Source organism: Panthera tigris, chromosome B2 (genome assembly GCF_018350195.1).
Source record: "Panthera tigris isolate Pti1 chromosome B2, P.tigris_Pti1_mat1.1, whole genome shotgun sequence".
Taxonomy (NCBI): Eukaryota; Metazoa; Chordata; class Mammalia; order Carnivora; family Felidae; genus Panthera; species Panthera tigris.
Genome location: NC_056664.1, coordinates 94,281,606 through 94,305,183, shown reverse-complemented (window position 1 = coordinate 94,305,183; position 23,578 = coordinate 94,281,606). Strand labels below are relative to the sequence as shown.

Here is a 23,578-nt window from a genome sequence, read left to right as displayed (position 1 = left end):
AGAGGAGTTGAGAAGAAAGAGAGCCACCATTTTAATACCTGATCAGTCATTTCAGATGTACCCTGTGGGAGTACCATTTAGTTTCAAGTTTTCCAGCAAGTATTGGGATCGCTAAATCGATTTTTCATCTATCTGACAGTGTGTGTTTAATGTATCGTGTGGGAGGGCTGTTTCCGCACCAGCCACTCTGGATGACTAATTCTGTTTCATAAACCACTGCAGTTTTCAAATAGTAACAACTCGTCTTATTGTTTCTTTGATTTAGTTCTTAAGTGTTAAAGTGTAATAGCATTAAATTCAGGAAATGGATTTTTAATAAGTGTTTAAATAAGCTGGCATTCTTGGTGTACATTCATTCATTTGTGTTGTGCACAATTCCTGGGATAATAAAAATTTTTAAAGTAGCTCTAAAATGGTACCTGGTCATCGCTGGTCCCTGACTGCTGTCCCCGTGTGTGTGCACGGACAGGTGGGTGTCTGGTGTCAGGAGCCCCAGAGTTCCCATCAAGAGGCTTCTGGCTGCTTGTTGACTTGGGGCCAGTCATTTGAGTTTTCCATCTTAATTCACCTCTCAAGGTGAAGTGGCCCTACATGAAGTTCCCCATCTTTTTTTGACCTGCATTCCTAAGTGACCCAGCATAGGGAAGACCTGTTAAGTTTTCACTCTTACAGTTTTTACCTCTTCTCATACTCCTGGAATGCTATGGAATCTTCTAAAATGTATACGACAAATGATGGTTGTCAAAACGCTGTGTGTGGTGGCAGTGAGGAAAAGTGAACACTCTGTGCGCAGACTGTTCTAATAAGCACTCTTGGCACGGTGACCCTCACATGGCAGCAGGTCCCCAACTCATGTTCCTCTCTTGTGATTCATGGCATCCAGTTGTGCTGTGTGCCCTTGCCCCCTTGCAGCCAGTGAGCTTGTGGACTAAATCAGGACTTCCGCTTCCTTCTAGGTATCATTTATCACTGTGACCTCACCAAAGAGGAGCTGGAGCCACGAGTCTTCCGAGAGGTTACCGTGAAAGGGATCGATGCTTCCGATTACCAGACAGTCCAGGTATGGAGCATTTGATCCTGATAACATGAGAGTTAGAAAAATCTGACTGTCAGACCAGGCCATTCACACCCTAGTTCATCAGGAGCCATGGAGGTAATCCATAGTAATATAGACAACAGGTCTTGGAGCTCCTGCTCTCTTTGGGCATTGAGCCAGCACAGTCCCTTCCTCCTAGAGCTCGTGGGCTCTGCTCCCATAGCTGCTGCTCTCAACAAGATGAACCAGGGTCCTCATCTTCCTGCAGTAGCTATCACAGCAACACCACATGTCTGCTTGCTTGAGAGTGGGTTACAGTTCAGCTCAGGTCTTGTGGTGTCACAAGTAACAACATAGATTTGCTGCACATAAAGTACTCAAGTGCTGCGAGTCAGTCTTTTCCGTCTGGCGTTCACATGTATTTCCACTGGCACAGAGGAGACACTTCCTAAAAATTAGAATGAAGATATTAACTGATTCGTCAGTCTCTGACCACCCATCCTTTCAGGTTAAGAATCTCTGTTCCTGTTTTTTCAGCTCCCCAAAGGTATTGAGTCTTCCAGAAACTGATGACTTATTAATTGAGGATGTAGAATGTCACTGTTCCTTTGCAGTGAGAGGTCACCTGTCAGGTAGCAGGTGTGTATCAGGGCTCTCCCACTGGAGGGCTGGATCACACAGGCCACAGATTAGGAATCAGAACACTGTTTGTTAAGGAAGTTTAGAACAAAGAGCTGGACGCTCCCGAGAATGTTTCTGTGAAACTCGGGCATTATTTTAGCTCCTTGAGTTACCCTTCAACTATCTAGAAACGGTCTAGATGACGGCCTAGATCTAGATCATAAACGAATAAAGCGTTGTTTACAAAAACCCATGGTGGGCTGGACCTGGTCCAGGGCTGCAGTTTGTCGACCCTCATTCTAGAACAGACTGGCCTCTGGTTTTATGGGAGAACAGCCATGCTCATTTGTTTACGTAGTGTCGATGGCTGTCTTGGTGCATTAACGGGTGGGGGGTGGGGGGTGTGCAACAGGGACTCTATGGCCCACAAAGTGTAAAATACTTAGCATTTGTCCCTCTGAGAAAGAGTTTGCTGATCCCTGGTCTATGGTAAAAAGCACTTATAAAATCAGAATGTTCCCAGTAGATGCTCAGGTCCTTTGTCATGAAGCTCTGTCAGGCCTGAAATGTGCATATACTCGTTGGGTGACATTGGGTGAGTCACTTAACCTTTCTGCCACAATTTTTTTTTTAGCTGTAGAATAGGGATGATATCTATCTTACAGGATTCCTATAGGATTATTTGAGATGATATATATTAAGTGTCTGGCACATAGAATATAAATTGATTTTTTTCAATCAATATTAGAAATAAATATAACAGACTGTTAGTCTTCTGTATCTATTTTGGCTTGCTGCTTCTTTCATTTTCAAGGTGAGCCATTGCCTGGGGAGATATCCTGTGGGAGCCAGTAGCCCGTCTGGCACTTACATGGTTCGCTAATTCACCCTAGTCCTGTATTAGACTTTAAAAATCATTTTTAAGCTGCCGTTCTTTGCTGTTATCCCTTTTCTCCACGTCTAGAGTATTTGCTCCTATCAAATGTAACATTTGACCTCCCCAGGGCCTATGTCTAGTCTTTGCCTCAGTATCCCCGGGGCCCGGGTGTGTGCACGCACCAATGCACACCATTGCCTCTCCCATCAGTAATGCCAGGGATGCCCGAGTGGCCCCCAGTGACCATCACTCCTCTGCCCCCAGGGGTGCAGCCGTGGCTGCCCTAGAATTTGTTCAGTCACCCAAGACAAGCCCCTTGTCTTCTCATTGCTACTATGCAGCCCTGCAGCTCTCTATTAAAAAATGACACATTATTCTCCTCTCTTTTCCAGCCTCTCACAAATAATTAGTGCTCAAATATGTGGTTGTCTTTGGAGTTTGGGTGAGGGCGAGGCACCTGTAATAACGGCAGCTGCCAGGGAGGCGGCTCCTTACAGAGAAGTAACACTCTTCTTACAGTGAGGATGGTTGGGGTTGTTTCTTCTGTCAAGTAGCTGTTCTTTTCCGTGCTGATAATAGTAACATTCTCTATAGGGGATATACAAAGAAGCTGGTTATCACCTATTATGTATTGTTTTCATTTAGAAGTGAAAAGATAAAACTTTACAATTAAGCAAATGCTTGGTTGGAGTAGAAATCTCTCAGCCAGGTACATAGCCTGACAGTCCCACATTTAGCTGGGGAAGAGATGTGCTTGGGTGATGCCAGTTGCTTGTATCATTAGAAAACTGAACTCTTTGCCTCACAAAGAAAACTTCCCTGATGTTGAGCTACTCAAAAACAACCTTTTGTTTCTACTGCTGCAGTATAGGAAGGAAAAAAAGATGGTAAGTATTTTAAGACAGTAACTGGATAGGGAGCCTGGGTGGCTCAGTCAGTTAAGCGTCCAACTCTTGATTTCAGCTCAGGTCAGGATCTCATGGTTCATGAGTTCAAGCCCCGAGTTGGGCTCTCCACTGACAGTGCGGAGCCTGTGTGAGATCTCTCTCTCTGTCTCTCTCTGCCCTCCCCCACTTGTGCATGGGCTCTCTCTCTCAAAATAAATAAATAAACTTGAAAAACAAAAAAGGTGGTAACTAGACAGAACACATTACATTACAGATCTTGATTTACTGTTCCTTATTCCCATATTTTAGAGAGTAGAGATGTGTCTGTGGGCCGAATATATGTATAATGCCAATAGATTTTATATCTATTGATTATACTCATCAGACATATTGCATTGAGTTAGCAAAATAGGATTCTTTCATCATTTAGGGGTGCCTTTGAAATGCCCTTTGATGTCACAAAACCATAGACTCGTATCATTTTAAAATCCATTGTGCGGTGGTTTAGATTCAAGTGTATCAGCAGAGCTTTGACATAAAATGGGAGCGTGACAGATGTTCTCACACTGTGATTAGGCTCTCAGTGGTGTTGCCAACAATGACCCACCGTTGTAAAAGCAGGCCCTAGAGGGGGATTTGTACATGAATGGAAAACATCCTGATGGTGTGTAATAAAAACCACAGCATTTTGAAGAAAAAAAAAATCTTTTTGTTTTTAGTCACTTTAGGGTAATGTCACTTTTGATTCCTCTTGAGTCTAGTGTTTGTATTTATTCCATACGTGATTTTAAAAGCTCCCCTGGGCTGTTTGTTGTTCCTTCTTATATTCTGTGAGGTGTGTTATGGTTTGGAGCATGTACTGTGGCACAGATTATGCTGCATGGTTGGTCCATGCAATTAACCATGGTCATGACTCTGCCTATGTACCCGGTGGTATAGCTGGTGAGATAGACCAAGCCTAGGAAAAAGGAAGGGTCAAAGACACACATGGCTATATAACCCACAGAGGACAATTCGTGTTTGCCATATATTTACTCAGGACCCATCTTGAATTTGGACAGGGAGTGGGGTTGACCATATGGTGTCGTATTTTGCTAACAGACATAGAACGAAGCTGCTGTCTGTTAACAGCCTTTATCCGTTTCTGACTACAGCTGTGAGTAGAAACTTGATGTGTATCAGAAATATAATTTTGAAAATCAGATCCTGGAAAAACTGTTTCTCTTCCAGTTGGGGGTACACGTAAAAATTTAGTTTTAGATAGAGTTATCAAATCTGCAATTGACTAATCTTGAATTTTTCTTTCTTTCTTTCTTTTTTTTTTTTTATTGTGAATGCCACATCCACATAATATTGATTAGAACCTCTGTGCCCATATCTTTAAAAAAAAAAGTTGAAATACTGAACATTAGAAATTACATTTATAACAGGCCCCTGGGTGGCTCAGTCCGACTTTGGCTTAGGTCATGATCTTGAGGTTTGTGAGTTCGAGCCCCATGTCAGGCTCTGTGCTGACAGCTCAGAGCCCGGAGCCTGCTTCGGATTCTGTGTCTCCCTCTCTCTGCCCCTCACCTGCTCAGACTCTGTCTCTTTCTCTCTCAAAAATAAAAGTAAAAACATTTTTAAAAAATTACATTTATAAAATAAGTTTGGTGATCAGTGATTTGCATGAAAAAATCTGTCTACATTTATAATCAGCCATGTGTTTCATTTTAAACAAAAGTGAGGTAATTGGGAGGTGCTAGTTAAATTTAGTCTGTCAGCAAGTATGACATGACCTTCAATGCTGGTGGTACTGTTTGAATACAGAAAATTTCTAGACACAAGGCATTGTCCCAGGAAATTTACAGTCAGACTGTAACTCAACGGAGAGTTGAGACACACAGATCTGAAAGGTCAGACACCTTCTCTCAGTGAGCAAGGGGAAGGTGCAGCCTTCAGTCAGTGCTGCAGTGTTAAAGACCACCCTGGCTGGGCAGAGGAGGATGTCTTAAGGGGAGGGGTGGAAATTGGGTAGGGCTTTGAAGGATGGGTGCTTCCATGATTCCCAGTTCCCCAGGACACTCCTAACCAGTTTTACCACCACCCTCATTCAGACACTGCCTCCGCCTTTTTGTTGCAGGTTACTTTCATAATTTTACAGCAAATTAAAGAAGGAAATCATGCTCTCAGTATCCTATGCAGTGAGGTTGCCTTTTGTCACCTGTGGATGGAATAGTGTTTGCCCTGTGGTTGAACGTGGCATGATATGTAGTGTAGCAAGATGCACCTTTTGGTTTCTCAGTATCTCACTTTTGCCCAGCCAGCTGAGAGATTGGCCTTTTTCCTCCCCAAATAAAAGACAAAATTTATAGACCTGAAAAAGAACAGTGAACTGAGTGTACTGTGAATAAACTCCATTATCAACAGTTTCTGCATTTCATAAAAGACAAAAAATTGGAAGGAAGGTCCAATTTTATGGGTGAAAGCAAACAATATAGTAGGAAAATAGTAAGAATTCTAAGTATTTAACAGATTGAATTATCTTACTTCCTGTTGTCTGGTGCTTAGTAGGGACTTTTCTGAGGTTTACCTGAAGTAATGCATATGAAACATCAGGAACATTCCAAAGGTGGTTTGCTGTGTAACTGAAAAGAAATGTTAAAATTAAATAATTCTTTGGGTTTACCAAGACGCCTTGGGGTAGAAGGACTGGGAATTTTTTTCTTCAGTGTAGATTTTTCTAACCTTGGCGATCACTGATTTGTGGTTGCTAGCATATACAGACTTTGACATTCAGAGAACACGTGCTCAGAACGTTAAATTAGTCTTTGAACATTTGTTAAGTTCCACGCTAAGCGCATGGTGCATCACAGTTTTTGAATATTGACTCATCCGCATCCTCAGTGAGCTGACCACTGGACTGGCGATGATGTTTTTCTCCAGTGCTGTGTTCTCCCAGTTAGGTATTGATCAGAAATCTTCAGAAATGTCAGGGAGGAGTGAGTGGGGGAGCATTTTCATAAAGAACTTTTTGAGAGGTCACTGTGCTTGCATGTGATTAGGAAACTGCTTTAAGTCAAACCAGTTGTTGGTGATGATTTAGCACCTGTGCATCAAGGTTCTGTGTGATGTTAGGCTTCGCAGTGGGATATTCTTGCATGAACAGATCCCCACCCTTCTAGATCTCTGTCATGCCGGCATTCTAGACGGAGGGCATAATGTTCACATTCTGAGGGTACGTGTGTGTGTCTCTTTCCCCTTTTGGTATCAGCTGTGTTAAAGTAATTTGTAATGGGTGATAAAGAGTTTGCTTCCTTGTTACCTTATAATACAGAAATAAGTTCTGGGGCCCAAGTCAGTAGCTCCTGCAGTCCCCATACCACCGTAAATAAATCCCCTTCCATGTTTTTTTAAGAGGACATTACTGTATAGCAACCTGCCAATATGTAACCCTCTTTCAGTAGAAATCACAAGGTGGCTTTGAGAATTGAGCAGCCAGTCCGGTAAGAAGAGGCCTGGGGAGGTTTCTTGAGCCTTCTGTGGGGCTTCACTAGGGCAACATGGGTGAAAGCGAAGCCTGTGCTGGCCTTGCTCAGAGCTTCTCTGAACTTCACTCTGAGGAAATGGGGTTTGCATTGAGATGGGGACCAGGAAAACAGCTGCACCCACCCTGGTGACTTAAAGCATGGGCGGCCAGGAAAAGGAAGCCCTATTGGTTGGTTCTTCTCAGGGACGTGGTGGTGACTCAGCATCAGGGGTGTTTGCTCAGCTTATTTTGCCGAGATATTAATGAGGTGAACAGGTGTTGATTTAATTTGAATGGCTCAGATGTGCTTCTGGAAGGCCATCTAGGTTTATTGTTCTTTAGTAATGTTGTATTAGAGGCCCTAAATGTCAGGGATTAGGCTACGTGTAAACTCAGTACCATAGGTCACGACTATACTCTGGAGATTTGTTCATCCTTAGTACATACCCAATTTGTAATATATCAGATATCTACAGATAATACTGAGTTTGCTATTATATGTAATAAAGCCACTTAAGTAGATTCACATTTTGTTTACATTGTTCTAAGAGTCATGGCTTTTGAGATCCCTAAAAGTTTGCTCATGTGCAGGTGGGTAGATTTCAGGCTACTGCTAGCAGTTAGATTGCCAAAAGAATGTCCTATTTCATTATCTTATAGAAAACAAAGTAGCAAGTAACTTCCTTCTTATCAGCGCTAAATCAATAGCATGGTATCGTCTATGAATCACGGCATATGTGCTAATGGCACTTACCTTTGTCATTTTAATAATTATTGTTTTTAAAAATGAATCTGAATCTCATGTTATTCAGATTAGATTCAGCTGTGAGCGGCAGGAGACATCAGAATAACCATGGCTTAAAGAAGAGAGATGTGTGTTTCCCTGTCACATAAAAGAAGTGCAGGAGGAATCAGTCCAGGGCTGACATGGCATCTGAGGTGTGAGGAATCCAAGCTCCTCCTCTCTTGCTGTTTTGTCACATGTGGCTTCTGTTTCCAGCATCACTTCGTGGTCCTTGAACGCTGCTGGCCATCCAGCCATATTAATGTCTACTTTCTTTTTTTTTTCAATGTTTTTTTTGTTTTTTTGTTTTTTTGTTTTTTTTTTTTGGGACAGAGAGAGACAGAGCATGAACGGGGGAGGGGCAGAGAGAGAGGGAGACACAGAATCGGAAACAGGCTCCAGGCTCTGAGCCATCAGCCCAGAGCCCGACGCGGGGCTCGAACTCACGGACCGCGAGATCGTGACCTGGCTGAAGTCGGACGCTTAACCGACTGCGCCACCCAGGCGCCCCTAATGTCTACTTTCTAGCCAACGGGAAGGCAGCAGTAGGGAAGAAGAAGAAGGGGGATGGAAGGTACATGCCAGCTGTCTTATAAGCATGTGTGCTAACGGTGACATGTGTTATGTCTGCTTTTGTCTTATTGGTGAAAAAGTATTCGTGTGGCCACGTGTATCACAAGGAGGTTTAGAGATGTTGTTTTAGTCCCAGGAAAAAAATGTGTGCAGCTAAAAATTGGGGCCCTTTTTTTGAAGAAACAGGAGAATAGATATTGAGGAACAAGTAGCAGTCTGTCACACAAGACAAAATAGGCCCTCAGCATAAATTTTTGGTCTGGACCCTGAGACCAAGGAATGTAAACGCCACCTGCTGGCCAGGTACCTAAAATCTCGGGGTCAGGATTCGAAAAACAAAGACTTTTGAAAAGGGTCCATATTCAAATGTAATTATGGACAGCAGAAATCACGCTCTACAAAGAGAGAAGCACCCTTTAAAGATGCTCTTCTCCCATGAAGAAAGACCTTTAATATTGCTCATATACATGAGTATATGTACTTCCTGAACTCTGGTCTTGACTCTAGCACAACTGTAACGCAAGGGGAGATAAGACTCTTGGGAATTAGAATCAAGATGAAGTGTCAGGGGTTATCTCTGTGGCAGGATGAGGAAGCCAGGTAAGCTGGGGGCCAGATGACTCTCCAGAGGTTTGACTCCGTGCTAGCATCATCTTTTTGGCTGGGAAAACCAAATCCCAACCATCCTCCTGCACTATTTCCTATGAAGGATGTGGGCACAAGCCATCCTTGTAGGACCTGCACGTCACAGATCAGCCTTTGGGGAGGAGTCAAGTCTCTAATTTCATAGCTGCCTCTTTGCTTTTTCTAGGTGGTCTGTTCTTCCACTAATGTGTTTTGGGCTGTGGACAAAGTTGTATGCCTTTCAATTGCATTTACATTAGGGTTCATATAATTGAGACCTCTCATTTTAGAGATGAGGAAACTAAAAGTCAATGTGTTTGAACAAAAGTAACACTGTAAATAATTGACAGAGCTGAGACTAGAAGGCAGAACTCCACAACTGTGCTAATCTGCACATTTTGTTATCAGGATAAATTAGGTGCACTCTCTGTAGCTCGATTGTTGTTGTTTTTTGTTTTGTTTTGTTTTGTTTTTGCAACTAAAATAGACTAAAAGCTTTCTAAATTCCTATGCCCCCTTACCTCTAAAAGTATGTTTCTACATCATGTAAGTATCCAGCGACTACTTTGTAGACTCTTGTGGCGTGGGTTGAACAATAAAAATACTCTCTATGTAAAAGGGAAGACACTAAGGGCCCATAAATATATGTTTAAAATCACTTATAAATATTACAATTTATCTTAGTGTTCACTTCTAATCTCTGACTGCATGTTAATTGACATTCTAATTTCCTTATCTATTTGTATCATATATATATAATGTATACACACATATACATACATACATACATTTGTATTTTAATCTGAGGAGTTTTATGTAAGTCTTAAATGTTGGTCACCATACGGCAGCTTAAAACTCCATTTAAAGTATGTTCTAAAGTGAAATAAAACTTGAAGTGTGTATGGTTTTGCTTTTGTCCTCTTATCTCTGCTGGACTTCCCCAAGATCTTATTCAGGGTTGGCCCTAATGCCAGCACTGGCATCAGGTTGCTTCTAACTCAAATTCAGAAGAATATGCTCAGATTTCCTTTGGACACACTAGCCCAGGACCTTTGCTTCTTGTGCAGTGAACCTGGAAAGACACTTCTATGCCCAAAGCAGATGACCTTCTCAGTTTTTTTTTTTCCTTAGACAAGTACATCTATTCCAGTGTCTGTCCATTATATCTGCCTTCTTAATTGGTGAAGCTAGATTAAAAATTAATAGAGGATTAGGTGGATGTCTAGAAACTGGAACCTGAAAATTGCTTTGATTTTCTTTGCATTGAGAAGGCTCCGTAGAAGAGAGTTGGAGTAATCTTTCTCCTGCTTTTCTGTGACAGTATCACTTCTAAACCCCAGGGGTATGTCTTTATGTAGGCTGCCACTTAGACAAGTGTTCTTTGGCTTCCTGCTGTGCTCTATCTTTTAGGCAGATGGGGAGAAGAGAACATAGGAGCTTACGGTGGTCTCTCCACCTGCTACACAGTTCTTCCCTCCCCTCCCCTTTGCCTGCATCACACTGATGGCTGGTGGATGATAGAGTGAGTAAAAATAAACCTGGCACTGCAGATATTCTATTATCTCCCTGGAGGAAAAACCATTATGGCCTAACTTCACTGGTCCACAAAGAAGGAGGACATTTTCCATTTCCCCAAGTATAACTTTTTGATTGGGGTCAAGTATCGACCTAGGTTTAGAGAAGTAGACTTGATCATTCCCCGCTCACTCCCAGGGCTGACTGAATTTAAGTGGTAGATTAGAAATGTTATAATAGTGGTAAATGTGATGGCAGAATATTGCCAGTTGGAAGGCATTGTGAGAGTACTAAACAGAGACCCACACAGATTCCTGGTCATTGTGTCAAGTGTGAGCTCCTCTACCCAACTCTTGATGCCCTCCTTCATCCATCTCTGCTAAGGTGCTGCCTCACCAAGTCCTCTTCCCAAATACTCAGCACCATCAAGGCTCAACTCCAAACCAAGTCCTTGACCACCATATGTACTTCCTCCGCTTGGCTCTCTTTCCTCCATTGTGGCACTGCTCGTTTTCTTTACTCCACTGTCTGAAATTCTACATGTTTTGAGTACTCAGCTAAGTCCCAACTTCTATAGAAGCTTCTCTTCTTGTCCCTGCCCTTGGAAGCTCAGTCTAAAGCAAAAAACAGGGAGAGGGGATATTCAGCTGTTACTTGGAAATATAGCACGGATGTGTACACACACTATACCAGGCTGTATGCCCGTGTTCTCAGCACATCATCTCATTTCTTCAGAGAATCAGCACTCTCGTGATGTCTGTTTTCAGGATGAAGAGCCTACAGTGTAGGAAAGTTAGATGAGTTCTCCCAAATCATAGAGTGGCATAGCTGGAGCTTAATCTCTGGTCTCCAGTGCTGCAATGCTCCTAAACAGGGTACTCCCTGCCCTGAGAAGCTGGGCTGGCTTCATCACCATACTGTCCCAGTTCCAGCAGTTGAGCCCCCTGAGGTAGGCAGTCCTGGGTCTCACATAGGGATTGATATAAATTGCTGGGGCTTTATAAAGATTCCAGAGAAATCTTGTCATTTACCTTGGTTAATGTCTCAAAAGAAGGAAATATAAATTGTCTACTCAAGCTGTATTGTTAAGTACAGCCAATATAAATTCTTAACACATTGAAAATCCTCTGCTAGTTGGTTCTGCTGAGTTAAGTAACAGCAGACACCTGTGTCCTCCCTGCCTCCAGCTGCATTTGTTTGTATACATGTATATGTATCTGAGTAGATGTAAATATTAATGTGCGTGCAAACATATTTTTAAACAGAGAATATGCTCTTTGATCCCACATCAGGTAGTGGGTAATTCTGAAATTGACACTCAAAACAGAAAACCATTTAGGGTGCAAGTAAAAGTCACTGTGCATGCGCTGCCTTCATCAGGACCTTGGAGCCTTCCGTGTTTTGCATAGGATATTTCTAGTTCAGCTCCAAAGTGTAATGTGCACATAGCTAATTTAAATATTTGGAAAAGAACAGAGAAGAGTATAAATACTCTAAACTGTGGTTGGCACATTGCTTGAGAATCTGCAGATTTGACTGTTGAAGTGCCAACTTTGAACCATTGTTCAGAATCTTCGGAGATAGGAGGGGCCACGAGTGTCGGGTGTTGCCGGCATGACCTCTACTCCCCTGCCTGGACTTTGCCTCCTCCTCCAACTACATCTTCAGCTTCCGATGGGTGTCTTCCTCGCCCACCATCAGAAATTTGTCAGCACTGGTGTGGGAGGTGGGATGGGGAAGTGAACCACTCTCATTCATCCAGTCTGTGTGTTATTAAGAACTTACTCTGTGCCAGGCATTGTGTTAAACACTAGGAATGTGGCAGTGACCTGGAGAGCTGTGGTCTTTGCCCCTCTGAGGAGTGCAGGCAAAAAAAAAAAAAAAAAAGAAAGAAAGAAACCCAAGTGAACAGAAAATAAATGTGAAGATTTTAACTTGGGGGAAGAGCCATGAGCAAAATAAGGATTGTTGCCAGGAATGACGGAGGGGCCCAGTGTGAATCAAGTGGTCAACCAAAGTGCCCTTGAGTAAGGACAGTGGAAACGTAAAGGATACATAGGAGGGAACTAACCATGTGAAGTTCGGGTAGAGCAGCCCAGCTGTTAAGAGCTAATACCCTAAGAACAAAGCACTTGGCCTCAGAGAGGACCTGAGAGAAGATATGTGGTAAGAGAGAGGGAGGACAGGGTCTCATGGTCATGTTGGGGTTTGTTGAGGATCCCAGGTGTGGTGGGGGGTCCCTGCAGGGTCTTACACTGGAATGTGACCTATTCTGATTTAAGAAAGCCATCTTCCATTTTATGGAGAATAGATCCAAGGGGCAGATGTGGATGCAGAGACTGCTGGAAGACCTCTGTAGCAGTAGACTGGGGGGAGGAGGCTTAAGGTGGCCTAGACCAAAGGAGAGACTATGGATGTGGGGAAGAGTGGGTTTGGAAAACATCTGGAAGGTAGAATCAACAGGACACGTTCAGAGATTGCACGTGGAGGGGAGAGGGAAAAGGACACATCAAGGATACTCTTAGATTCCGCATCTGAGCAGCAAAAAGTTGTTAGCAGTGGGTCAGGGAGGACACGTTTGGGAGGAAAAATATTTTGGATGTGTCAAGTTTGTGGTGCATGTTACATTGTCAGCCAGGTGGCAGTGTCAAGTATAGAGTTGGGTATTTGAGCCTCATGCTCAAAGGAGAGATCTGAGTTGGAGTTAAAGTGTGGGCATCTTCAGTATAAGGGTGTTGTTTAAATCTGGACAGAATCACATGGAGTAGAGTGAAGGAGGCTCAAGACTGCACCCTGAGGAGCCTCACAGCCAGGGGTTCGCTGCAGGAAGAAGAGCCAGCATGGAGCCCCAGAAGGAGTAGCCAAGGAGGTACATGAAAAACCAGCAAACCTCAGACCAGGGGAGCCAGGAGGTCAAGGAAAGGGTATTAAAAGGAGGCAGTGGCAGACGACACTCAGTGTGGTTGGTCAAATAAGGAAGGAAGAAGAGTTCTTGGATTTGACCAGGTGGATTCATTGGTGATCTTGACAAGGACACTTTCTGGAAGAGTGGGGCCGACTGGTGGCTGAACGGCGTGTGTTGAGAAAGAGGGGAGAAGACATGCGTGGTGTTCATTTAATGATTTCTTATGGGTGGGTGTGATTGAGTGATTGGGGGATTAGCTTTGCTTTTCATACATTATCGTATTGCATTATTATGCCAATTAGAAGTCTTGTGTTAATGTTGTAATCTGAAAAGCCTTACATATTAAAACTTAAAAAAATGTTTAAAAAAAAATAATCCCTGTGAGGTTAACTGAACATCTCTTTTAACAACTGTGGTTTCTGTCTTCACACCCTACCCCCTTCATCCTCCTTCAGATTTCTTCTCAGATTTGTCATTTTCTTCCTGTAGAATAGCTTCCTGTAGAATACTGCTGTGCTAAGAAAACAAATCAATCCAAAAAAATCAAATTTTAATTTCATAGGACATTTTAAAGATGGAACCTCCCTTTGTGGCATTGAATTCAGGATCAGGGAGAAGGGAGGAGAGGAGAGGGAAGCGAGGAACCGTGTGTGTAGACAGTCTTGAGACGTTTAATTGCATGGGCTGAGAGGGGTGTACGAGGTCAAGGGCCTGTCTTACGAAGCGGGGAGAAACCAGATTATTCTGGTGTGTGGCTGGTTGGCTCCAGGAGGAGGGAATGACCACAGAGGCCAAGTTCCTTGAGAAGGTGAGCAGGTCCCGAGCCCCGGTGGAAGGCCTGGCCTTCGTGAAAGCAGGCCCTTCCCTCCATTTGGGCAGGAAGGGAGAAAGAGGAAGTGTGAGAGCTGCAATTCCCAAACACCAGCTCCTCCTTTCTTTCCTTCTGGGAGCCCACTTCAGACCTGAATTCTTCTTACCTATTGTTTTTTGGGGTTTTTTTCCAAATAATTTTTGAGTTTCAACTAAACATCAACAAGTGGTTTTGAACTTTTGAAACACGTGCATTTTTTTTTGTCCTGTACCCAGTGTAGGGGCAGGAAGGCTCTCACATAGCGAGTGTTAGAATTTAGAATTTTCTGCTTCTTACAAATGAGTTCTTTCCTGATTGCTCTTTTCTGTATCAGTCAGGATAGGCTGGGCCATTGCAGTTAACCAGCACCTTCCCAGTCTCAGAGGCCTGATGTCAGAAATCCCACACACTGTCCGCCAGGGCCACCTGTAGGCCCTCTGAGGAGCCTCCCCCACTGAGCATTGGCTGTCCCTGTGACACAGAAGAAAGCACATCCCAGCCCTGCAGCCCTTTAGCCTTCCTCCACTGCCACGTATCATTGGCCAACAACCACGTGATGGGGACGCACCAGCTTCAGAGGTAGCAGAGGGTGATGGCCGTCCTCCACGTGCTGGAAGCAGAGAGAATAGCCATGCCCAGGTGACATCACATGTCGCTCCCCAGAGAAGGCAGAGTGGGGCCTTGGAGGAGCACAGGGGTTGCCTCTGCCCCTGGCCCCATCCTTTGACCACAGCACCTGAAATTCTGTCAGTAGAAATCCATTCCATTATTTCTACGCTTTCATTTTTCCAAATATCTTCTTTAAAAATATAAATAGCCATATAAAGCTTAGTGACTCATTACCTTTTTTTCTCCATGGACATTATTTTTTCTAGTGGACTCAAAACGGTAGGACAGTTTGTGTCCTGAAAACACTGTTTTTTAAGTAACGTTTATTATCCTACTTTACTTAATAAAAACACCGTACAGAACTGCCAGCTGAGCTTCCACTTGGCATGAGTTGCTGATAACTCCAGGCTGATGTGTGCAGTCCTGTCGCGCAGGTCTGCCTTGCTGATTCTTAGGAGGGCAGGGCGATGCTGCGAGCAGCACGGGGCTCACCGGCCACCAGTGACCCCTGGGCTGCATCCCAGCACGGCAGGCACGGGCCCTGTCTTTATTCTCCTCAGTCTTCCCATCCACTCGCTCCAGCACTTCCATATCCACCTGCCTTTTTGTCCTACCCCTTCAGGCCACCTCCCTCCCTCACCCACCCCTGCAAGCAGAGATCTTGCTGGAGAGCTGTGTCTCCCTCCCCACCCCCATGACTGTTCTCTCCACATTCACAGCCCATGTCGGGGGGAGAGGACACTGGGGCTAGATCGCCTCTACCACGGTGTTCTTCCATCACTGGAAAAACAGAACTCTTCCCTTGCCGTGACATTTGTGAGTTACAGCCTCCCGTCAACATACTACATGTACTGAGAATATGTGGTGTGGTCAGTTTGGGGGAATGATTTATGTTGTTCTTGATACATTAGCGGGCAGACTTCATGGCTGAGGTCGGTGTTCTCAGGCAGGGCAGCCAGTTCTGAGATCAGTGGTCCAAAGGAAGAGACTGCTGTTGTTACATAGGAGAACGTAGCTTCTTAATAAATAGCATTTCCCTTATGATCATGTTCATCTGCTAGTTGACCAGCCTTGAGTAATGCCCCCGCCCCTAGGCTGGCCCCTGTCCTCTCCGGCTCAGCACTCAGCTGCATTCACACTGACCCCCTCACTCTGCCTGGAAAGCTCACCCCCACTCCTTCACTTCCCTCCACTGCACAGACCCCAGATCCCTTCTGTTTCCCACCTGTGTAAGATAGCGGCCCTTCCCGATCCCTCTTCCAGCATCCAGCTTTGTCTTTTCATTTATGTGGTTCTCTTTCTTCCCTTCAGAAAGTGGTTTTCCCCACTGCTGTGTCCCCAGAGCCCAGAGCAGAGTGGATACATATAAATACTTGGCAGACAAATAAGAGATGCCTTGATAAATGATGCACTCTGAAATGATCTAGTTATCACTGCCAGAAACCTATACGAATGGATCATTCCCTGTCTGTAAAATTGCTGTCAGACCATCTCCCTCTCCCTTCCAGAGGTAATTGGTCCTGTCTATTCAAAACCAGCAAATAGTGTCAGAAAATGAATGTTTATTACCATTTGCACTTCTATGGAATTTTTGTACGATCTAGTCTTTTAAGTGTGTTTGGGTCGTGGTCTATGACCAAAGCAGGAAATCATACTACCCCTCCTTTTAGAGCATCAAACTTAATTTTTTTTTTTATATCTTCCTGGCACACATTGTGTGTGTGTGTTTTTTTGTTTGTTTGTTTGTTTGTTTGTTTGTTTGTTTGTTTTTGCTTGCTTGCAAGTGTCCAGGAAACTTTTAGACAAGCTGAACAATAAAAAAGCAGTTCTACTAACATGCAAGTTCAGTTGACCAATTCCTTGCTATGTTTTATGAGGGTTTGTGATCATTACTTTGGATTTTTTTCTTCCTTTGGATTTTTTTAATTAATGCTTTCAGACTTTGGAAGCTTAATTTTCTCCCTTTGGCTTTTCTAGCATGTTTTCTAAAGTAGCCTCTTGTTTCATGCGATCACTTTCCCTTTCCTTCTTCAGTCCTCAATAGTTTCATTGATTTGTATGTATGGTTCTTGTCCTCATTGTTTGTGTTTCTTGTAATGTATTCCCTTCCTGTGTTTGCCTAAGTGAGGTCCCAAAAGTCCCAGTGCCTCATAGAAGGCAGAGGGTGCCTGAGACAGTGATAGTTAAATAAACTGGAATTTCTAAGTTAGAAGATTGTGTAAATGAAAATAGTTATTTCACAGAGATTTATTAAGCTGCTACCTTGTATCCGGGAGTGCTGGCACTATGAGGAACAATAGGATTTACTAGGGGAAATGAGGATGTGATCAAACATTTGTAGCAATTTGATGGTGGGAGAAACTCTGTGAAAGGTGGTCCCAGGTCCAGGGAGAGCCCAGAGGAGGAGGAACATCTAAGACTGCTCCTGGAAGGCTTCCAGGAAAGGAGCTTTGGGCAGACAGGGGAAGGGCACCAGAGGGAGGAGAGCTTGTACAAAAGCTGAGGCACCGCCAGCACCAGGGTTGGAGCCTATTGGCAGGAGATAGCCTGGAAGTGTAGACAGGTCAAAACCACCAGGGCCTGGTATGCATCCAAATGGGATGAGATTTTATCCCCTCTACAGCAGGGAGCCCTTGAAAGGGACTATTCTGGACACACATGTGGTATCTGCCAGGTGCTCAGAGAGATAGGGTCAGGAGTCCAGGAGAGTCATGAAGCCTGGCAGTGCTGGCAGTCAGCGAATGCTTGGGCACAGCTTGAAACCCCCAGCGGTGTATGTAGAGGGGGAAGAGGACCTAAGGGAGCACAACATTTAAGGACTAGGGAGGTTGCCAGGAAAGCAGCAGACTGAAGAGGCTGTGAGTGGGGCCACTGAGCCCGGCTGTCTGGGAATGAGGAGTCTCCTTGCAGCCCTGGGCTTTAGGTGTTAGTAACTAGGCAGTAGAGATCATGTAAGAACTTCACTAGATGAAAGTTTTTGTCCTCAGTGTGCTGGTTTTGTAGCCACCTTTTCTATACACACCCCGATGTTTCATAGTCCCCAAGTTCCCTGTGTGCCATCCTTAATGCCTCATCAGAACAGCAGTGTTCTTTTCCAGATCTTCTACGAACATGATTCAGTTATTCATCTGAAACTTGCATTTTCCTTAGACTTTGGTATTTCGCTACCTTGATTACAAGTGATAATAAAAAGGTGGGGGGGGGGGTGCGCCTTGGTGGCTCAGCTGGTTAAGTGTCAGACCAGCATCTGACTCCTGATTTGGGCTCAGGTCATGATCTTGCCTTTTGGTTCTTTGATCCCTGCATCAGGCTCCGTGCTGTAAGTGCAGAGCCTGCTTGTGATTCTCTCTCTCTTTCTCTCTCTCTCTCGCCCCCTTTCCCCCACTCGTGTTCTCTCTCTCTCTCTCAAAATAAATAAACATTAAAAAAATACACAAAAAGGTATGTGTGTATGTGTATGCATATTTAAAATTATACTATTTCCAAATTTAAAGCATTTTATTTTTTTTTTTTGTTTTTTGTTTTTACTATTTTGTTTTTTTGGTTTTTTTTTCAATATATGAAATTTATTGTCAAATTGGTTTCCATACAACACCCAGTGCTCATCCCAAAAGGTGTCCTCCTTGATACCCATCCCCCACCCTCCCCTCCCTCCCACCCCCCATCAACCCTCAGTTTGTTCTCAGTTTTTAAGAGTCTCTTACAAATTTAAAGCATTTTAAAAATGCTGTCTTTCTGTCATGACACTGCTGGGATGAACAAGGTGGAGGGGGAGGCATTTCACAGCCATCAAAAAAGAAAAAAAAATACTATGTACGGTTTCACTGCTACGATTTTTGCTACCGATTCTACTGCACAAATCTGAAACATTTCACACAGCAGAGCATAAAATGTAAATCAAAGAAGTTATGCCTGTAATTTTGCAGCAGGATTTCTGAACCTTGTGATTGGTGTTCATTTGCTCCCCTTCCTCTCTTTCTGCCCCCTGGTGAGTTGCCTCCAGCAGCTGTTTGTGATGCCCCTGGAGGCCTCTGGTTGCGCGTGTTCTCACTGACCACCTCTTTGCAGCCTGCCTTCACCAGCAGGGGCCCGTTTCTGGCTCCACGTTTCCCGGTGCGGGGGAGTGAAATGCACTGAGGTGCTCATGAGCTTCTTAAGGATTGTTCTGTAAGCGACTTGAAATCCTCTATGATAGGTTGTTCTTGCCTCTTGCTCACCAGAGGGGTTTATTTTGGTGATTTGCATTTGCATTGTCTGAGAGACGCTAGATAGAAGCAGACCAGCATAATAGCTGCACTGGAAGTGTCCGACAGACACTCACATAAATGTCTTTATGCCAGAGAATTGTTCTTCCAAATTCACCTCTTTAGTATTCCAGTCATTCGTTTTTCTGCAGTGCAATGATTTTGTGTGCATTTGCTCCTCACAGTGTTCGGCTGTATCTCACTTGCCCCTTGGATACCTACAGACGAGAGAATGGCAATTGGACAGTTGTGCCTGCTTCCTGGTTCTGGGGCTTTTGTCAGGACTGCCCTTAATCCAGGGCCACTCTCGGCCGTGTACAGCTCTGTTCCAGCACCCCCCCCCCCTTGCCCCCTGCCACAAAATGCTTGATTGCACAAACACTGCTCTTTCCTCCTAACATCTGTCTTTCCTAGTCCACCCTTTTAAGGAAGGCATGCTCAGCTACCAGCCACAGACCCTTAAAGCTCTGTGGTTCTCTTCTATTTCTGAACATTCTAGCCAGAATTTGTCTTGTCAGCATTTTGCCTATTAACTTTGTTTTCCTAAGGCAATAAAATAAATAGGTGGTCCACCCTAGTTTTGAGTTAATGAGAATTCGAAATTGATTTCATGTATTCTTCCAGGGTTTTTATGACACAGGTGCAGTCCCATGCAGTAAATGACCATAACTAAACGGTTTCAGAGCCATGAAGCCCACCCACCCTCGCATTGCTGAATTAACAGATTAACAGCTACACATAAGGAAAATGTCAGGTGTTAAGTATTTTTCATTAGTAATATGTTGGAAATTTGTGACCTCATACAGGCTTATACAGTCTCTTGAGTGCCCCAACCGGAGTTCATTTGTATTTTATTACTTTTCAGCTTATAAGCATTTTGACACCAAACTCTTGACTGCTTTATTTGTAAGGATTTTTATTTCAATATCTGCCACTTAAAATACTTTTTGGTGTGTTGTTTGAAGCATAGTGTCCAGTGTGAGCATTTTTCTTTGTGCATTCATCCAGCACTTGTCTCAGGGCTCACTCTCTTTCAGGCACCGTGCTAGCTGTAGAGAGGTAACAGACCCACGGGGGCACATGAGGGCACAGCAGCGGTGCCATACAGGATTCGGGAGGGGTCCCTGGAGGGGAACCAGGGGATTTGCTGATCCTTTATTTATAGTGGCTAAGAGCATGGAGTCTGGAGTCAGCCGGCCCAGATGCAAATCCTGACTCTGTCACTTACAAGATATATGATCTGGACTAGCTACTTCTCTTGGTCTGAGTGATGACCCCCCCCCCCCCAAAAAAAAGGGAGTATTCATGGTATAGACCTCATTAAATGAGGGAATATTTATAAACTCTTACAGTAGTGCTTGGTTCAGGGTTAGACTTGCTTAAATGTTTTACATCAAGTAAAATAAATAACATCTATTTTGACTGAAGTAAGGGCTAAAGAAAATTCTGTTGTGAAAAATGCAGAAACTAACTGGAAGGCACTTTAGTATTTGTTTTTAAAAGTATAGAACTTTAGATGATAGTCTGTATGGAAATTTATGAGCCCTGGGTTCTATCTCCAGCACGTTGGCTAACTTATTCCCTGTGTTTTTAGTTATTCTGCTGTTGCAGGTAAGGAGGAACTTTGTAACAACAAGAGAGGCTCCAGAAGTGAAATAAGCTGCTATTTGTGCTCTTGTAAATTTCTTTCTTACCACTAGAAATAGCCAAGCAGAGGCTGAACCTGCTTGAGATGTAGCTTTGGGGATGCCTACATTGGGTAGGAGCATGAGAGGGGGGTCAAATAAGGGAATTCCTAAGAGCCAGTGAAATTTTTTTTTTCAGTTGTGCTTTAGTCTGTAAACCCTTGCAACTTTGGGCATCTGGAGATGTGCCAACTTTGGGCACTTTCGGTGGAGAGGACAGTTTCAGTTGGGAAGGATTCAGAAAGGTTGAAGGCAGAGGGTGGAGAGATTTAATATCTGGCCTGAAACATGAACGTCATTTTATAGAGATGGGGGTGTGTTGCATGTTTTGAGTAGGGGAGTGACCAAGATTAAAAGGAAGGTTCCCACTCTTTTTTTTTTTTTTTTTTTTTTTTTCAATCTCAGGGAGATTAATCTGGTAACAAGTGCCCAAAGACTGGAAGTGGGAGTCCTGTTAGGAGACAGACAGGCAGGGATAAGATAGTGTGCTAGAGGCATCCAGGATACCTTTTGAGGCTTAGGAACTGAGGTGAGCTGGTATAGGTTTTGGGGGGATCAGAAAGAGTGTTTGATATGCAATTCTAACCCATTTATTCATTCAGCAAATGTTCATTGAATGCAAGCGGTGCAGAGCTCCTAACCCCTGGTGATGGAGTCCTCATGCTGTTTTCATAAAGAGCAAAACAAACACATGTGCATTTGACGTGCAGCCTAAATGCCACCGTAGTAAGCCTCATTACCGGCAATTTATGCATTCTGCGAGAGCACCCGCAGAAACAATTCCTGTTATAAAAACAGAGGCTGCTTTCTCTGAACCTGTGCATGCAGTAGGTCCTTCACATTTATGAAAAGGTCTGATTGTGTTTGCAGTGACCACAAAGAGGTCAGATCAGTGGAGCTGAAGATGGCTAGTATGTTTGTGGTCAAGCCATATTTATTCATCATAGCCCAGAATGCCTCTAAACTCTAGACAGACTTCAAAGTACCATGATCTACTTGTGCCACTGTCTTTCTTTCCTTGTGTTCAGAATCTTCCAGTTTCTATTTCACTTCTTGCTCCATAGTTTGAGACTGGGAGTGGGCTTATTATTCCAAAGAACAGATGGCCAGCCTTTGAGAGCTGAATGCATTTTTGCAGAGATTATCAGTATAGCACTTAGCACATTGTTGGTGCTCAAGAAATGTACCAAAAGTTAAAATAGGTTTTTAAATAGACTGATGTTGCTACTGTTGAGGTCCCCCATGGGAGTTTTTAAATCTCCAGTGTTAGAAAAATGTCTACCCATCCTTCGAAAAGCAAACAAAAAGGACCTGGAATAGAAATTTCCTTTTATATTTTCTGCCCAAAGGTGACTCTTCCCTGCTTCTCCAACATTAAATGCCTGGAAAATAGATAGGATTACAACCTTCTAATGCCAGGCGGGTATTTTTAACCTAAGCACAGTACAGAAATGTGCAGTGCCCCTTCAAAACCCTGGGAAGCCCTTCCTATACTCATCTTACAAGGTAATGGAGGCACAAAGATGGCCTTCTGCTCAATTCTTTGGGAAATGGAATGTCTTGATCCCTGTTTGCCTTGACCATGATATTTCTGAGCAGCTCTGCTCCTTGTCACATGTATTTGCCACACTTAGCACAGGCCACACAAGTGGCCTCTGTCAACTCTGATAAAAAGGGAAGCTCAGCACCCTTTTATGAACATTCTCCTTTTAACCTGTCAGGCCCTAAAATTAGGAAGGAGCTGCTATCATGGTACATTCTTCTCTCTGAAGGGCCCGCCCTCTGCAGTTTACTTTTCCTCTGTCATCTCTGAGCACGTCCCTTTACTGATGATCCTGAGAGCCCTGGCACTTGTCTCAGATAGCACCAGGTCTGAACTAGAACAAATGTGGGTTGAAGATTGTTTTCAGAAGCTTCAGTGGTTGCCCATGTTTGAATGTCTCAGCAAAATTGATTTTATTACCAAAGGTATTCATCTCAAGAAAAGTGATCGTTTTAGTGGAGATGGCTAGTCTTTTCATAACTGATGTTCTCTTGAAGAACAGTAATGTTTCCTTGATTTGTTTATGTGTCCTTGCTCCACTTTTTTTTAAAGGAAAATGTTTTTATTTCATCTTTTCAAAACCCATCTCTTAACTACACATTAAGACAACTGGGCATGTATTCAGTGACCATCATCTCATGCCTAAGCATGCTTCCAGAGTGATACTACTTTATAATTGGTGGCGCCTCTGGAAAGTCATACTTGACAATAAAGGATAGTCATTTCTGGTGTGTGTTTTTTTGTTTTGTTTTTTTTTTTAACTATATACTTTAAGTAGAAACCCTTTGTCTCTTTTCTTCAATAGTTTTTTTAATTTAAAGAATTCAACTTGAGGATCTGTGAGATCTTATCTGTTAAATAATCATTCATTAGAATATGGGCTTAAATATACAGAATTGGAATCTGCTTTAAATTTAATTGATTGCTTAGAAGGTTGGGGTTGCTTTCTTTAGGATTGTCATAAGCATTTTTTTTTGTTTCATTTGTGAAGTTAATTGTATCTGTTACACTTTTAAAAATATCATTGAAACTGAATTATTTTAGTAGAATGACATTGCAGATACACTGAAATTTTTATTATTTTAGTAATCTGCCTTCGAGATGGTAACACTGATGACTGTTTGGAGAAGGATCATCTTTCCAAGAAGACCTTTTTTGCTTTAAAAAATAGTAAATATTATAACCTCTGTATCTGAAATGTGGCTTTTGACATGCTTGAATGAGTCTCCTTTCAAGAGGGTAACAAAAACAGAAAAGCCAATAAATCACAGTATCTCTGGCAGAATATTTGTCCCCTGGATTCCCTAGAGACTGGTG

At 43.3% G+C, this 23,578-nt stretch overlaps 1 protein-coding gene across 1 annotated transcript in view; it reads left to right on the top strand.

Moving 5' to 3' along the window:
- LOC102957496 (prolyl endopeptidase) overlaps positions 1 to 23,578 on the top strand; it is a 119,836-nt gene that overhangs the window by 75,394 nt on the left and 20,864 nt on the right. The window contains exon 10 of the mRNA XM_042986893.1: positions 957 to 1,060. Coding sequence (XP_042842827.1) covers positions 957 to 1,060 — 104 coding nt within the window. The remainder of the gene's footprint in view (positions 1 to 956; positions 1,061 to 23,578) is intronic.